The sequence below is a fragment of the Pelodiscus sinensis genome, chromosome 29, assembly GCF_052426305.1.
Source record: "Pelodiscus sinensis isolate ZL-2025 chromosome 29, ASM5242630v1, whole genome shotgun sequence".
Taxonomy (NCBI): Eukaryota; Metazoa; Chordata; order Testudines; family Trionychidae; genus Pelodiscus; species Pelodiscus sinensis.
In genome coordinates, this window is record NC_143080.1 from 7,799,310 (window position 1) to 7,817,231 (window position 17,922).

At 45.6% G+C, this 17,922-nt stretch overlaps 2 protein-coding genes across 13 annotated transcripts in view; one reads left to right on the top strand and one right to left on the bottom strand.

Moving 5' to 3' along the window:
- Window positions 1–17,092, bottom strand: part of BRCA1 (BRCA1 DNA repair associated) — a 78,830-nt gene extending 61,738 nt beyond the window's left edge. For 4 of the 7 annotated variants that reach the window (XM_075911346.2, XM_006125700.5, XM_075911347.2 and 1 more), the window contains exons 1-5: window positions 16,924–17,092; window positions 13,105–13,185; window positions 8,061–8,114; window positions 7,611–7,691; window positions 3,022–3,110 (exon numbers count right to left, since the gene is read on the bottom strand). In XM_075911346.2, coding sequence (XP_075767461.2) covers window positions 3,022–3,110; window positions 7,611–7,691; window positions 8,061–8,114; window positions 13,105–13,184 — 304 coding nt within the window. In that variant the 5' untranslated portion in view covers window position 13,185; window positions 16,924–17,092. Of the gene's footprint in view, window positions 1–3,021; window positions 3,111–7,610; window positions 7,692–8,060; window positions 8,115–11,033; window positions 12,032–13,104; window positions 13,186–14,716; window positions 15,755–16,923 lie in introns of those variants that run through there. The other 3 variants (XM_075911348.2, XM_006125702.5, XM_089773947.1) reach the window with 3 other exon arrangements.
- A 10-nt stretch (window positions 17,093–17,102) lies between these two features.
- The window catches only part of NBR1 (NBR1 autophagy cargo receptor), a 29,782-nt gene continuing 28,962 nt past the window's right edge, over window positions 17,103–17,922 (top strand). For 3 of the 6 annotated variants that reach the window (XM_075911349.2, XM_075911350.2, XM_075911352.2), the window contains exon 1: window positions 17,396–17,507. The gene's annotated coding sequence lies outside the window, so the exon portion shown is untranslated. The other 3 variants (XM_006125703.5, XM_025185966.3, XM_075911351.2) reach the window with 3 other exon arrangements.

The window sequence follows — 17,922 nt, forward strand, 5'->3', positions numbered from 1 at the left end:
CGCAATGCCATCCACAGCCTTGGAAACAACTCTGACATTATAATCAAAGAGGCTGATAAAGGAGGTGCTGTTATCATCATGAACAAGTCTGAGTACCAAAAGAAGGCTGCCAGACAACTCTCCAATACCAAATTCTACAGGCCACTTTCCTCAGATCCCACTAAGTAATACACTAACAAACTGCCCCAACCGCTCAGGACACTCCCTACACAAGCACAGGAACAAATCAACACACCCTTAGAGACCCGACTCGGGTTATTCTATCTACTACCAAAGAGCCACAAACCTGGAAATCCTGGATGCCCCATCATCTCGGGCATTGGCACTCACTGAAGGACTGTCTGGATATGTGGACTCTACTCAGACCCTACACCACCAGCACTCCCAGCTATCTCCGTGACACCACTGATTTCCCGAGAAAACTACAATGCATTGGTGATCTTCCAGAAAACACCATCCTAGCTACCATGGATGTAGAGGCTCTCTACACAAACATCCTACACATAGATGGAATACAAGTTGTCAAGAACAGTATCCCTGATGATGCCACAGCACAACTGGTGGCTGAGGCCCGTGACTTTATCCTCACACACAACTATTTCAGATTCAGTGACAATATATACCTCCAAACCAGTGGCACCGCTATGGGCACCCGCATGGTCCCACAATATGCCAATATTTTTATGGCTGACCTGGAACAATGCTTCCTCAGCTCTCGTCCACTAACGCCCCTTCTCTACCTATGCTACATTGATGACATCTTTATCATCTGGACCCATGACTAGGAGACTCTGGAAGAATTTCACCACGATTTCAACAGCTTCCACCCCACCATCAACCTCAGCTTGGACCAGTCTACACAAGAGATCCACTTCCTGGACACCGCGATACAAATAAGTGACGGCCACATAAACACCACCCTATACCAAAAACCTACCAACCGCTATGCCTACCTTCATGCCTCCAGCTTCTATCCTGGACACACCACACGATCCATTGTCTACAGCCAAGCACTAAGGTACAACCACATCTGCTCCAACCCCTCAGACAGAGACCAACACCTACAAGGTCTTCACCAAGAATTCTGGAAACTACGATACCCGCACGAGGAAGTGAGGAAACAGATTAACAGAGCCAGACATGTACCCAGAAGCCTCCTACTACAAGACAAGCCCACAAAAGAAACCAACAGAACACCACTGGCCATCTACAGTCTTCAGCTAAAACCTCTCCAATGCATCATCAGTGATCTACAACCCATCCTGGACAATGATCCCTCACTTTCACAGGCTTTGGGAGGCAGGCCAGTCCTCACCCACAGACAACCTGCCAACCTGAAGCAAATTCTCACCAGCAACTATACGCCGCATCACAGTAACTCTAATTCAGGAACCAATCCATGCAACAAACGTCGGTGCCAACTCTGCCCTCATATCTACACCAGCGACACCATCACAGGATCTAATCAGATCAGCCACACCATCACTGGTTCATTCACCTGCACATCTACCAATATAATATATGCCATCATGTGCCAGCAATGCCCCTTTGCTATATACATCGGCCAAACTGGACAGTCCCTAAACAAAGGAATAAATGGACACAAATCAGATATTAGGAATGGCAATATACAAAAACCTGTAGGAGAACACTTCAATCTCCCTGGACACACAGTAGCAGATTTAAAGGTAGCCATCCTGCAGCAAAAACACCCTTCAAGACCAGACTTCAAAGAGAAACTGCTGAGCTACAGTTCATCTGCAAATTTGACACTATCAGTTTAGGATTAAACAAAGACTGGGAATGGCTAGCCAAGTACAAAAGCAGTTTCTCCTCTCTTGGTGTTCACACCTTCACATCAGCTGCTAGAAGTGGGCCTCACCCTCCCTGACTGAATTAACCTCATTATCTCTAGCCTTATTCTGGCCTGCGTATTTATACCTGCCTCTGGAAATTTCCACTACATGCATCTGACGAAGTGGGTCTTTGCCCACGAAAGCTTATGCTCCAATACATCTGTTAGTCTATAAGGCGCCACAGGTCTCCTTGTCGCTTTTGCAGATCCAGACAAACACGGCTACCCCTCTGATACTTGAAACCGTGATCAAGTATCCATGAGCAACTGGATGCGAATACATCATGTGCAATGGTATAATTGGTCCTGTATGAACCAATTATATCTTGTACATAATGTTCCAAGCCACACAAAAGAAAGTTATTGGTTTAATGACTAGAAATGAACAAATTACTAGCATTAATTTTACACTGTAGAACTATCCCTAACCTAGATTAATGAGAAATTCCTTACAAACTAATTTACTGTGGCCCCAATCTTACACACCAATGTGCCCAGGCAAATCAGTTGACCACATGAACCTGTAGGCCCTGATGCTGCAACCTATGTAATTTTTAAATGATGCAAAACAATTAAAAATCTGAGGGGAACTGTCCAGCTCCATTTATCAAAATGCCTTCCCATTTCCCAAAAAAGCCCCAGCCAAAAATAAGCATCTAAAAGCCTATCAATCTCAGTGTGTTAGAAAAAATAGTTTCATATCAGAACATGATTGAATCTGTACATTTAAAATGTAATTACTGCAGTGATCCTCAATTCAGTCATTAAGATAATTCTTTGTATCACAGTTTAGTTAAAATTAATTTAAAAAATTTAAAAAGCACAGTAAGAAGAGTTGGGGGCAGCGGAAAGAGGAAGCAGGATAAGACTTTTAATATATGGTTATAGAATTAAAATTAGCTAACACGAGTCCAGACATCTCAGAAGAAGACTGAAAATATGGTCAAGTATCGTAGTCATTGCAAGGACTGTTGTGTGTGTGAAGTCATGGGTTGGGTTTTTCAGACGTGCCCGAGTACCTTACAGCCCTAAATAAAGAGGCACGTCTGAAAAACCCAACCCATGGAGTTTTACACAGTGACTATGGCATTGGACGCATAATTTTGACACAAATGCCCAAAAGCTCACTGCATAAGCGCAGGGCCTTGGAGACAAGCAATACCTACACTTGATTCCAGTGTCAAGTTCAAAAGCATGGATGGTTTCCAGTAGCCCTTCAATTAGTTGCTTAAATCTTGGATTTTCCTGCAGACTTCTGAAACAAAAATAACCAATGGATAAATTACCAATAGCTTCCTTGGAATCTGAGCAAAGTAAGGGGTTGTGGGGGTGTGACGGCGCGTTGGGGTCCCCCGTCTCCTGCACCCCGAAATGGCACGAACAGACTCCACCAGCCAGTAGAATGGAGGTAGTTTATTGCTTCTCCAGGATATAGCACAGCACAGATGGAATCTGGTTACAGGAACTGGGGCTAAGAGGCCTCAGTGCCCCCCTTGAGATGGAGGAGTCCCAGCCCCCTCCCCAGCTCCTTCTCCCCTGCTTTCCAGACAGGAACTAACCACCTCTCCTCCAGCCCTGCCCCCAGCCAGGGCAGCATCCACTTTCCTTTGTTTCTCCCCATGGGGGGTGGCTGGTCAGACCGGTTTGGAGCCACCTTTGCATAATGACTCCCCCCTTCCCTGCTGGGTCTTGCTACAGACAGCAGAGGTCGCCACAGCCCTAGCAAGTTACCCCCACTACGTCACAGGGGGGTACAACCAGGCCATGCTAAGAACAGTTTCTAAGGCCTGGTCTCCATTAGGAGTTTAGGTCTAACTTAACCACATTAAGTCATAAGAACGTAAGAATGCCCCGACTGGGTCAGAGCAAAGGGATACTAGTATCCTGTCTGCCAACAGTGACCAATGCCAGATGCCCGAGAGGGAGGGAACACAACACAATCCTCACATGATCCCTCTCCTTTCCCCATCTCCTGGCTAATAGCCTTTGATGGACCGAACCTCCATGCATTTATCTAGCTCTTTTTTGAACTCTGTTAAAGTCCTGGTCTTCACAACATCCATTGGCAAGGAGTTCAACAATGTGCTGCGTGAAGAAAAACTCCCTTTTGTTTGTTTTAAACCTGCTGCCTATTAATTTCATTTGCTGAGCCCTAGTTCTTATATTGTGGGAATAAGTAAATAACTTTTCCCTATTCACTTTTTCTTTATTCACCAGTCATGATTTTATAGATCTCTCATATCCCCACCAATCTATTATTTTCTAGGCTAAAAAGTCCAAGTCTTTTTAAACTCTCTTCATATGGAATCCGTTCCAAACCTCTCATCATTTTTGTTGCCCTTTCCCAAACTTTTTCCAATGCCAATGCATCTTTTTTGAGATGAGATGACCATATCTGCATGTAATACTCAAGATGTGGGCATACCACGGTTTTATGTGGAGGCAATAAAATATTCTCCGTCTTATTCTCTATTATTTTTTTAATGATTCCTAACATTGTTTACTTTTTTGACTGCCACTGCACACTGAGTGGATGTTTTCAAAGAACTATCCACAAAGACTCCAAGATCTCTCTCGAGTAGTTGTAGCTAAAATAGCCCCACCATATTGTATGTATAGTTGGGATTATTTTTTCCAATGTGCATTACTTTACATTTATCAACATTAAATTTCATTTGCCATTTGCCCAATCACTTAGTTTTGTGAGATCTTTTTGAAATTCTTCACAATCTGCTTTGGTCTTAACTACCTTGAGCAGTTTAGTATCATCTGCAAACTTTGCCACCTCACTGTTTACCCCTTCCTCCAGATCATTTATAAAAACGTCAATTTTCTAAACAATGAGCCTACACCACCAAGCCCATTCTATTGACATTAAAAGGGCTGTTAATGTCGATTTCAGTACTGTTGCTTTTCATGAAGAGTAACAATAAATTTGACTTTGCATGTTCAACTTGAGGGTAGTGCAGAGACAATGCTGTAAAGTCGACATTCTTAGCTTCAGAGAGATGTTCCATAGTGCCCTGGTGTGACTGCTCTGGCCAGGACTTTAAACTGTGCTGCTCTCTAGGTGCACAGGAAAAACCCTAGAAAAATTTGAATTTCATTTCCTGTTTGGCCAGAGTGGTAAGCAGACTTCAGAGCAGGCAGCACACCTGACCATGAATTCCCAAGGTCGCAAATAAGCACCATCAGGGAGAACGCAGGAGATCCTGGATCCTCATTGCTCTGTGAGGAGAGGAATCTGTTCAGGCAGAACTACAAAGCAGCAAAAGGATTCACAAAGGGCAAGTCGTGCCTGACCAATCTGATTAGCTTCCATGATGAGGTTCTGTGGACATGGGAAAGTCAGTGGATGTTATATACCTTGACTTTAGCAAGGCTTTTGATACAATCTCCCACAATATTCTTGCCAGCAAGTTAAGGGAATGTGGATTGGATAAATGGATGGTAAGATGGATAGAAAGCTGGCTAGAAGGCTGGGCCCAGTAGGTAGTGATCAACAGTTCGATGTCAGGATGGCGGTCAGTTTCTAGCGGAGTGCCCCAAGGTTTGGTTCTGGGATCGGTTTTGTTCAATATCTTTATTAAAGACCTGGATGAGGGGATGGATTGCACCCTCAGCAAGTTTGTGGATGACACTAAGATAGGGGGAGAGGTAGATATGCTTGAGGGCAGAGATAGGGTCCAGAGTAACTTAGACAAATTGGAGGATTGGGCCAAAAGAAATCTGATAAGGTTCAACAAGGACAAGTGCAGAGTCCTGCACTTGGGACGGAAGAATCCCAAGCATTGTTACACGCTGGGGACCAACCAGCTAAGTAGTAGTTCTGCAGAAAAGGACCTGAGGATTACAGTGGATGAGAAGCTGGATATGAGTCAACAGTGTGCCCTTGTAGCCAAGAAGGCTAATGTCATATTAGGTTGCATTAAGAGGAGCATTGCCAGCAGCTCCAGAGATGTTATTATTCTCCTTTATTCGGCTCTGGTGAGGCCACATCTGGAGTACTGTGCCCAGTTTTCGGCCCCCCACTACATAAAGGATGTGGACACATTGGAGAGGGTCCAGCGGAGGGCAACCAAAATGATTAGGGGGCTGGAGCATATGACCTATGAGGAGAGGCTGAGGGACTTGGGTCTGTTTAGTCTGCAGAAACGAAGAGTGAGGGGGGATTTGATAGCAGCCTTCAACTTCCTGAAGGGAGGTTCCAAAGAGGATGGAGAAAGGCTGTTCTCAGTAGTGACAGATGGCAGAACAAGGAATAATGGTCTCAAGTTGTGATGGGAGAGGTCCAGGTTGGATATTAGGAAAAACTATTTCACTAGGAGAGTGGTGAAGCACTGGAATGGGTTACCTAGGGATGTAGTGGAGTCTCCATCCCTAGCAGTGTTTAAGTCTCGGCTTGACAAAGCCCTGGCTGGGTTGATTTAGTTGGGATTGGTCCTGCCTAGAGCAGGGGGCTGGACTTGATGACCTTCTGAGGTCTTTTCCAGCTCTATGGTTCTATGATAAAAGTAACTCGGATATCTATGCCAAGATCGCACACAGCATGGAGGAAACTTAAAAGCTGGTTCCCCATGTGCACTGGCTCCCACATGTCCCCTCCCCATCACTGCTGTCTCTGATACAGAGGAAGAAGGGTGGGGGAGGAGGGAATAGGTCTGCGTGTCACTGTGCATGTTAACCAATGACACCAGGGTCATTCATTAGTGTATAAACATTTACACTTTCACATCCCTAGTCTGTGCTTGTTTCACAGCAGCGGAACCAGTGTTCTTCTATGTCAAGAGGATCGAATGCCACCATAATCTGTCAACCACTTATCTCAAGTGATTCACAGAAGAGACTGTTCATGGCCTCTGGAGATTCTTCTCCGTTATGGCAGGCCCTGGACACACTGCAGCATAAGGCGCAAGATGTTTACTATGATTGCCATAGAATTTTGCTGCTCAACGAATTCCATGCTGGGTTGCATGCTTACCCTGCTATGGTGTCTGCATGGCTAACCAGGGAAAAAAAGGTGCAAAAATATCATTTGGTGTTGTTTTCAAGCAGAACAGGAGGGAGGAGATTAGTGTTGATGACATGTATCCAGAATCACCAGCTGCATTGCTTGGTCCCAAAGGGTACTGGGAGAATAACCCACAATGCAAAGGAGCAGCAGGAACTGTGGGATAGCTACTCAATGTGCATTATTGTCAAAGTCAATGATATGCATCCCGATTGGGATGCACTGTGCCAAGCTCTTGTGCACCGTGGGCACATTTACCTTCGACTTTACAAAATTGGGTGCTAAAAAAAAAAAAAAATCGACCTTAATAAATTTGACCTTATCTCATAGAGTAGACAAGGCCCAAGTAGCAGAGGCTTGATTCTCCAAGAAGCAATAGCCATTTTTACTGTAATTAAAGCACTGTTCATCTCGAATAAACCAAGAAGTGATACAGATTATCCTTAAAAATCTATACTTAATTATTCTGATGTAGCTTTAGCATTGAAATAGCCTGTGATGGTTACATAATGGTCAATTCTGACATGTTTTATAACTCAAACATTTCCTGAGAGTAGATTCTGAACGATACAGCTGGTTTGGAGATTGTCAAAGAAAAAAAGCTGAGACAATTCTTCCTATTTTTCTACTTTTTCAATTTTTTGTTCCTTTTTGGTGAAGACATTTGCATAAAAATGGATCTCCTGTTTCAGAATTCCATCTGCCCTGTCTCTACCCAACATCACAGTCCCCAGTGCACATTACCTTTTGGTAACCTCGGTCTTACACAGTGGACACTGTGCCAGGCCTTTTTTCTTTTTGCTGAGAAGTTTAAACATACAGAATCTATTAAAAAGAAAAAAAAAAGAAAAAAAAGAGGAAAAATCATGCTGGTGGTATGTTTTAACAGAATGGATCATTTTTCTAAAAATTGGCACCCATGTAGCTAAGTTCCACTTTTCTAGGATAACCCCATATCTGTACAAATCTGTTGCTCTCAAGAGTACCACCTATATTATTCCTGCAGAGTTTAAACCAAATCAAACAAATTGCTTCTGAAATGGTCTAGGAAGCTGCAGCTAGTTCTCAGTTGGAACGGATTTTCTTATCTTGGAATAGCTAACCATTAATTTACAAAACTGGCTACTCCATTAGTATAAAGGGGAGAGCATATACACAGAGAGCACTGTGGACTAAAGACATTTGAAGGCCCACCTGCAAAATATGTGGTCACATTTTGTTGAGACTGGCTCTTTTATCAACTCCAAACTGGAAGAGGAAAAAGAAATATTTAGTTATACATCTGAAAAAAACAACACAACAAAAATATACATGAAGAAAGGCAAAGACTTTATTGAACTAGGGAAAAAAAATGCAGTTTTTGCCAAGTCAAAATATTTAACATAATTTTTGTTGAAACACTAAGCAAGGTCTCTGATTTTGCCAATTGTGCAATCCATTGCACAGTATTAGTTTTTCTGTCCCCGGTTGGGCCGCAGGTAGGGGTGCTGCTCCTGAGTACCAGTTAATTGTAATCCAGTAAGGATCACACATTAAAGATGTTTACAAGTGACCATTCAACCAGTTACCCATTAACATCTGAAGAAGTGGGCTGTGCCCATGAAAGCTCATCATCCCATCTACATATTTTGTTAGTCTATAAAGTGCTACCAGACTATTTGTTGTTTTTTCAATCCCTAATATCAGTTTAAGATAAGGACATTGTGCTGTGTGTTTACATTAGAAAAAGCAAAGTCAAAGTTGTGGACCTTGCATTTAGAGCAGAAGGTGGAGGGAGATGTGTGGTGGTTCTTAGTTCCTGTTTAGCCCATGTTGCTGGGGAGATGGGTTGCCACATTAAATACTGATTGTAGTTTCCAGAGGGCCAAAAGCCTCATTTCCAATAAGCAATACTTTAGCCTGCTGAGACGGGAACCAATCTCCTAGAATAGAACATATGACTTGCAGATGCTACTATCTGAGACCTTAAGAGTTTGTGAGGAACAGAGATGCACTCCTAAACTGTGCACTGAATGGTCGTTATGCAACTATAATCGAGACTGCACCATGCTGGAAATGCCTTAAAAAGTGCACTATGGTTATAATGGTCCTCATGTCTTGACTAAATTAACTCAGTGTTCTGAAACAGACACAGCCCTCTATTGCTTTTTAGATACAGCACCTAGAGCAGCGGTTCCTAACTTTTTCCAGATGGGGACCCATTTTGACAATTCAGAAAGACTTGGTGACCCAAGGCAATTCAAAAACGGGAGGAGGAGAGGGGGCAGAGCCACCTGGGGAGACACTTGGAGACCCTTTTGAAATGTAATGGTGACTCATATTTGGGTCCCGACCCATAGGTTGGGAAACCCTGACCTAGAGCAAAAATCAACGTCATTGGGAAGAGAGTTCTAGCTAGAATACCACATGCTCATTTAATTCCACAGGACTGGAATAATTACATTCCAGCACAGTAATTATAACCCAAACCAGGCAGACATCCTGAAGACAAACTCAGAACACAGGAATATTCCAGCACACAGAAAACCCTAATAGGATTGAAACCATTCTCATGGTTTACCTTACAACTTTACAAACACAGTGGTTAACAGAAACATTATCTCCTCTGCCGCACTGTTTACTAAAACAGCTGAAGTCATTGCACTGTGTTCAGCATCTTATTTTTCAGGATGACATGTTTCATAATGAACAGTTATGAGGTATGTAAAATGTCAGTTAAAAAGGTAACTGTGTAACTGCTGAAATCTTAGCTGCAGGGAAGCCGCCTCCCTGGGAGCCAGGCTGGCAGCCCCTAGGGAACCAATGTGTAATCTACAGCCATGGACAGGGATTACCCTGGTTGGCTGGAGCAGTTCCTACCTGTGGTGGTCCGCGCAGGGCTGCAGCAGCTCCCTGCCTGGGACAGGCGGCGAGCTGCTCCAGCCCCTAGGGTTAACCGGAACTGGTAAGCATGACCTGTTTAGGGTGATGCTTACTGGTTAACCTTTCACATCCCTAATATTTTCTCTCTCTCTCCCCCCCACCCACCCCCGCCCTTGGGATTGGTGAAGGTTAATAAAGATAGGACCTGCCCAATCATGGAATAATGTTGTCAAGGACCCCATATGCCATCCAAAAACCCAATACACAGGATGTTTAATACTGAGGTTTTCAAACTTTTTTTTCTCATGACCCAGTTGAAGAAAATTGTTGATGCCGTGACCCAACAGAATTTGACTGGAGTGTGGGCTCCAGGGTGGGGCTGAGGATGGGAGCTTTGGGTTGTAGTAGGGGGCTCCAGTTTTAGTGGGGAGGTCAGGGCTGGGGCGGAAGGGGCTTATCTTACTCCCAGTCAGCAGTGTAGTGGGGGTGCTCAGGCAGGCTTCCTGCATCTCCTGGCACTGCAGACCAGGCTGTGCCCCAGAAGCAGCCAGCAGCAGATTCTCAGCCAACGGGAGTGTGGAGCAAGTGCTCGGGTCAGAGACAGTGCATGGAGCCCTGTGCGCTCTCCTCTCCCATCCCCAGCTAGGAGCCAGGCCTGCTGCTGACCACTTTTGGGGCACAGTGCAGTCTGCAGTACCAGTCTGCCTAAGCACCCCCCACTCATCACCTGATCATGCTGAAGAAATGAGACCTAGTGCCTAACATTCCAATACTGGATCACGACCCATAGTTTGAAAAAAAAATTCCCTGTTTTAACAGGAAGTAAGGACTTTAAATATCTCCTGACACTAACCCACCTCTTCTTTCTCTCATTCTCATATACAAGCAATCATCACTAGAAGGAAGAGATTACAAAATAAGGTTCTAAGCAGGAGAGAGGGGAAGGAGTAAGAAGAAAAGAAAACCAAAAAGAGAGAAAAACAATTCCACTGGGATAGCCTTTCTACAATCTGTGATTTTTAGCATAAGCAGTTATTTTTCATTTCCTGTACCTTTCAGACCTCAAATATGGCACTCCAGGTGGATTAGTACATTTCTTGTGAGCATGGGCAGCCAAGGTCAAAATAGTCAAACCCGTGCTAGTCTCGATACATAAATAAAACGAATGCATGGAGTTGGGAATTACCATAGCAATATGCAACTGGTGTAGAACAAAACATACAACAAATTACTTGGCTTTAGGCATTTTAACTCTTACAGCTTTCCTTAAAACAAGCAAGGAATGGCTTCAAAATATGAACTCACTTTTGGCCCTGACTCCTCTGTTGTTACGGCTTTGAGACACACTCCTGATGGATTTACTTGAACCATTTCCTTGCTTTAGCCATTTTCAAGTCAGCTAGTACGACTTACCTTCGACATGAGGAAAAATTCCCTTTTGTTTAGATAAAACGTCCTACAGCTAGGCAAGCATGGTGTTAACAGACTGAATTATGTTGCAAAGCCCTTAAGGGCTTCACAGTTCTTTTATCTGCATCAGGAGAGCAGATAATTCAGAATCTCAGAAATTAGTAACATGTAAGAACAAGCTAGGTATTTTCCGTTCACTGCTACCATTCTTCTTTCAACAGCTGCCACAGAAATGAATTTCAGCTCAATGAACCTCAGTGAATAACAGAAGAAAAAACACAAACTTTGCCAAGTACTACAATGGCTTCAATTAAAAGGCCACATAAAAATGACTTTCACTTGGTCAAAGCAAATAAAGCAGTTTCTGCTGCAAAACAGCCTAACTAATAATTGCTAATATCAAAATCCACTGCAGTAGCCAAAAAAGCAGTATCAGCATTAACACTCACTCCTGCATCCTTAATTTTTATGAGTCTCCTGTTAAAACCGATAATTTGCTATAATAAAGAACATTACACTTTTATGACTTCGATTCTCATGAAAAAGAGGAATAAGTGGGCCCAACCTACACAGTATCCATAGCTTTTTGTTCACTTTAAAATTACCACCATGAAAGGTTAATAAATATTGTATAATCCCAGAAATATTTTTTAATATTGCCATCTATGGCTTCGCTGGCTTAGTAGTTCTTAAAGTTAGACTGTGCATTTTTCCATGGTTTATTATCTAGCAAATATGCTGTTAGTTTCAAGGATCAAATCCATATTGCTTCTTAGAGTTCTCCCAACAACATGAAGGTAAAGTGACATTGGGCAAAACTCTCTCCTCAGACAAGATATTCCACTCTGACGTACGGAGCTTCCAACACACATGGGCTACGTCTAGACTGGCCCCTAAAAACGGAAAAGGGATGCAAATCAGGTAAGTCAGCATAGGGAAATCCGCGGGGGATTTAAATATCCCCCGCGGATTTCCCTATGCTGATTTACCTGATTTGCATCCCTTTTCCGTTTTTAGGGGCCAGTCTAGACGTAGCCATGAAGTACAGAATAGGGTAGGAAATGTGCACCAGGCAAACCTGGAAGCAAAACCTTGACAACTGTGCTGGATTATAATTTCTCTGTGCAATTATGACCTTTTAGTTTTTTCCACTCTCAAATGGTTCACTACGTACGGTCATTATAACAAATCAAGCAGTGATTCAGAGACTTACCAAAGACGCACCAACATCATTGCACCTTAAATGCTCCAGAAGAGGCAGTATAGTGACATTTGATTAGTCATAATGGCTTTACAATGGAAGTGATCACATTATATCATGTCCACTGCAGTTAGGTCAAGTCATTTCTAGTCACTGGGGCAAAATCTATTATGTTAAGCTTCTTTAAAATTCAACTCAAACCCTTCATCCTTGAACTGTTTACTATTATATGCAAAATCTACCACATATGTTGTTCTTTGAAATTAAAGAGTCTGTCCTAAACTCATCAAGAATTCTGAATTTCCTGGCTTTAATTCTGATCCTTAACATTTTAACATGCTTGTTTTAAAGGACTATGGACTTTGTGTAGAGATGAACAGCCTGATTCTCAGTTCTCTCACAAGCAGTGCTTGGATCCAATCAATTTGTTTTTTCCCCCACTATTGAATAGTTAAGAGAGATTCATGCTTCCTTGTTAATAAAGGCAGAATGTGTTAGCACACACATTTCTTGCGTGTATCCAGGTGTTGTTTTTAACTCTTCATGCTTAGATCTGAGCAAATGCAAATATTTTCTCAATAAGCTTTCTGAGATACAGCAAGCTTAGGCTTCACATAACACAAATATGCATTTTCCAAATGACCCCAACTATTCAGTGTGTTTTTCTGGATGTGCGTAGAGTAAATTGTATTTAACTATAAGGCAAAAAAAATAGTAAGCAATTTTACTGCATAGTATGAAGTCCAGATTATTTCCTTGACCTACCATATTGGACACTCCAAGTTCTTCTGCATAGCCAAGAGCACACTTTGTACATCTCCAATGGCAGCCACAGATGAATCCATCCTTTAATTCCAGACACAATATACAAGAGAGAAACATCATTGCAATTTATTCCAGCACAGTGTCTCATGTTCATTTGCCTATGAGGTGAATATTACAACATTAATATGTGCTGTTGTCGTTGGGCCCTTGCTCTGAAGGGTTTACAATTGAAACTATAGACTTGACATTACATATGAAGGTAACTACCATCTAGAGGGGGTAGAGTAGTGCAGGGTAAAGTAACAGAAATAAGATCATATAGGATTCAGTGAACTCATGTAAACTTCTTGATGAACAATTTTTTTCAAGCCTTCATTTAACATATGAACTATTTTATTTTTTGAGGCTCTGCGGCAGATCTGAGTCTTTAGGAGGAGTCTGAATGCAGTGAGCATGATGCCTTAGTAAATAATTTTCAGTATATTTCTTGTATGTAAAGCTAGAAATATTAACTGGGAACCTGTTTTATTAGTCCAGGTATTCAAGTAAAAGCTATTAGTGATACTTTTGGAACTTAATGAGTAGGTGATCAAGTCTACAACCTGTGAATGGTTTTGTTTTTTCCTGCAAACCCAAACTATGGTTGGTCCTACAAAGACATGTGGTTAGGCCACTAGACAATGGAACCCATTTTGGATCTGATACATTTCCACTCAAGGTGAGAAAAATTAGAACTGAACACAAAGAATTCCCACCTTGGGCAAAAGCAATGTAAAGGGGGGAAACCAAACAATAGGGCAGTTGCCAGATGCCAAGAGACCTCCCCACTTACCACCTAAAATGCCTACCGGAAACATCTAAGACTGAAAAAAGGAAGGATTGGGCCCAAGCCAGAAGGCTGCCTAGTTTGTGAAAGAGATAATTAGAACTACTGTTGAGCTAAGAATCTGCATGTAACACTTCTTTTAGCATATTAGAATTAACCAGTGGGGTTTGTTTCTTTTGGCTTAGTAACTTACTTTCATCTTTTTTCACATGCAACCACCTAAATCCTACTGTTTATACTTAATAAAAACACTTTTGTTTGTTATCAAGCCCAGTGTAAATAACTGTTTACCAGGAGGGCTGATGGAATAACCATTGTGCATCTCTCTCATTCATTGATAAAGAGGGAGAATTTATAAGCTTTCTCTGTGTAAAACTTTTATCCAGAGCAAGACAGATTTATCTGGGGCTTTTGTCCCTTTGGGGGTTAGGCTCTTGGATGTTGTCAAGAGCCTTAGCTAAGTCCTCCCAGAGCTAAGCTGGTTCAGTGCATGTTTTGCTCTGCTGGGAGGCAGTAACCCCAACTCTGTGCCTTGACTAGGGGAGAGCAGATCATCTGGCCCAGCAGGACACGGGCATAGGGAGCCTCAGAGAGAAAGAAAGTGGGCATCAGTTGCTTGATCAGCACACTGGGTAAGAACCTCAAGGGGATTTCTGTGATCCAACCCATCACACTTAGCACAACAGAGTCCTGCTCCCACATGTGATCTCTATGCACCACCTTAGCAGCGATATAAAATCCCATTTAATGTGTTAACCAGGGTAGTTAATAGTTTAAAATGCTTACCAGGGTAAATGGTTAACTGGCACCAAGATGGGCTAGAGCAGTCCCTGCCTGCAGCTTGGTGTGTCCACCCGGGCACAACATATTGTGCCACATGTGGGGAACTGCTCCAGCTGGACTGGGAGCTGCTTACCATGGTAAGCATGCTGGTAACTAGCTGTCTGGTAAGCATTGCATTAACTGGTTACTCCTTTATATTCCTATACCCAAGTACAAAAAGATTTTTAATTAAAATATCTATGGAATTAAATATTTTAGAGACACCACTGTAAAGTTTCAAATGGGAAAAATTCATAAATAAGGCTACTCTTATTATTGCTGGTTCAGTACAGTTCTATAGCTGAGTAAGCAGCAATGCACATCATATGTCTGCAAAATGAAAAATCTGAAACCCTCTTGGCTGACAGGCAGTATGGGCAACTGGAAACCAGAAACAAACCATGATATGGCTCAGCAGCAAAAGCAGGTGGCACTAGCAAAAGATCAAATTACTGTTAACCTGAACAATCAGATTTAGTTTTTGAGCCAAAATCTTTGCCACGTTATTCTGGGATGGCAGTTTCCAAGTATGAGACTTTTTACTTGAATTGGATTATTGGATAGACTAAGTTCTGAAACTCAGACAGTGGGGGCAGCATTGTCTTAAAATTTACTCTTGAAGCAAGGACAAAAGTAAACAGAAAAACCCATGGAGGGAGTGACAGTCTGGCACTTATCTTCACAAGCTGAGCAGGTGAAAGGAGGGAGGGGTAGGAAAACAAAGGAGGACAACCACATCAGCCACTCATTTAAAGTGAACCAAAACAGTGGGAGGGACCTCCTCAGACAAACAACAAACCCTGGCAGCCAAACCAAACAAGTGGAATGGTCCTCCAGTCACAGCTCTTCTGTATTCTTACTAACTACACCCCACTTTTCAAACCCTGTGACACATACCCCTTACTCCCACACCTTGTGAATTCAAGGCTTAGCCCTCCAGACTCTGCCCCCATCCTGAACCTTGCCACTTTGGAGCCCTATTCCCCTGGGGCCCTTCCCCATGTATGTTCCCCAGCCCCCACCAATGTAGGGTCACACTCTCACCTCAAACCATGCCAGCATAGCGTCTACCCCTGCAGGCTCTGCCCCACCCCAAACCCTGCTTAGGTCCCTCCCCACCCTACACATGAACCCCCACCCCTGAGCCTTGCCAGCTTAGGTTCTACATCCCCCACACATCCACCCCCACCCGCAAGCCTGCCAGCTGAAAACCTAACCCCTGCCCCACACATCCCCCCCCAAGCCTGCCAGCATAGGACCTACCCCCTGCCCCACACATCCCCCCCAAGCCTGCCAGCATAGGACCTTCCCCCTGCCCCACACATCCCCCCCCAAGCCTGCCAGCATAGGACCTACCCCCTGCCCCACACATCCCCCCCCAGCCTGCCAGCATAGGACTTACCCCCTGCCCCACACATCCCCCCCAAGCCTGCCAGCATAGGACTTACCCCCTGCCCCACACATCCCCCCCCAAGCCTGCCAGCATAGGACCTACCCCCTGCCCCACACATTCCCCCCCAAGCCTGCCAGCATAGGACCTTCCCCCTGCCCCACACATCCCCCCCCAAGCCTGCCAGCATAGGACTTACCCCCTGCCCCACACATCCCCCCCCAAGCCTGCCAGCATAGGACCTACCCCCTGCCCCACACATCCCCCCCCCCAAGCCTGCCAGCATAGGACTTACCCCCTGCCCCACACATCCCCCCCCAAGCCTGCCAGCATAGGACCTTCCCCCTGCCCCACACATCCCCCCCCCCAAGCCTGCCAGCATAGGACTTACCCCCTGCCCCACACATCCCCCCCCAAGCCTGCCAGCATAGGACCTTCCCCCTGCCCCACACATCCCCCCCAAGCCTGCCAGCATAGGACTTACCCCCTGCCCCACACATCCCCCCCAAGCCTGCCAGCATAGGACCTTCCCCCTGCCCCACACATCCCCCCCCCAAGCCTGCCAGCATAGGACCTACCCCCTGCCCCACACATCCCCCCCCCCAAGCCTGCCAGCATAGGACCTTCCCCCTGCCCCACACATCCCCCCCCCAAGCCTGCCAGCATAGGACCTTCCCCCTGCCCCACACATCCCCCCCCCCAAGCCTGCCAGCATAGGACCTACCCCCTGCCCCACACATCCCCCCCCAAGCCTGGCCGCACCCCCCCCCCGTTCGCTCACTCGCTTTCTTTCCAGCTTCCTCTGTCGGACCTTTTCACCGCTTCGCGCCCTTTCCATCACCTAGGAAACCACCCCCTTCAAGCGGCCAATCAGCCACCAGAGTTCGCATCACGTGGAGGAGAAGAGTCGGCTACCCGCGCACCCGGAAGTGAGGGAGTAAATGAATTGATTGGCTGGGCTGTCCCATGTGACTTTGGGGCTTGTTTATTCCGTCACGGGCGGACGGCAAAAGGCCAGGCCTTGTGTTGGGGGCGGAGTCGGATTCCTTCAGCGAGCGTGGCCATGTCTGGAGCCCGGCCCCGCCGAGGAGGTACAAGGCGCCCAACAGAGCCGACGGTTCCCAGCGTACGCGGGCACTTCTGGGAGGCGGGGCATGCTGGGAGTTGTAGTAGGCGAGCGCGAGGCAGGCTGGGAATTGTGGTTCCGCCTGCGTAATGACGCTATGCATGCCGGACGATGCCCTCCTCAGGGGCCTGCCGGAAGTGGGGGGGTCGGATCCAGCCTCTCGCGCCTCTGTTTATTATTGTGCTGCTGGCGAACATGGCCGCCCCTCGCGGCGGAGACCAATCAGACGTCGGGCGGCTGTGAGTGGCGGGCGCGCAGGGCCAATCGGGTGGCAGTAAAGGGTGCGGGGCCAGAGAACCACTCCGCCATGTTTTGACTCCTAAGCTGCTGTCACAACAGTGAGGAGGAGCGAGTGGCGCTTGGAGCCTCCGTCCGCCCCTCGTACCCCAGCCGGGACCTGCCGGGGGCGGGTAAGGAGCCTCATCGTGGGGGAGTATCTCCCCCCCCCCGCGACGTGCGGCTGCCCACCCTCAGCTGCGGCCCCCGGGCCGCTTCCGGCCCGCGGGCCAGGCCTGGCGCGGAGCTCCGCTAGCCCCGAGCCCGGGGCGCCCCCCGCCCCAAGCTGGCACCCGTGGGTCAAAGCACCGGGCTTGGGGCAGCTCCCCAGCTGTGGGGCGAATCTGTGGGAGGCTGAAGCCTGCTCTGTGGCCTTAG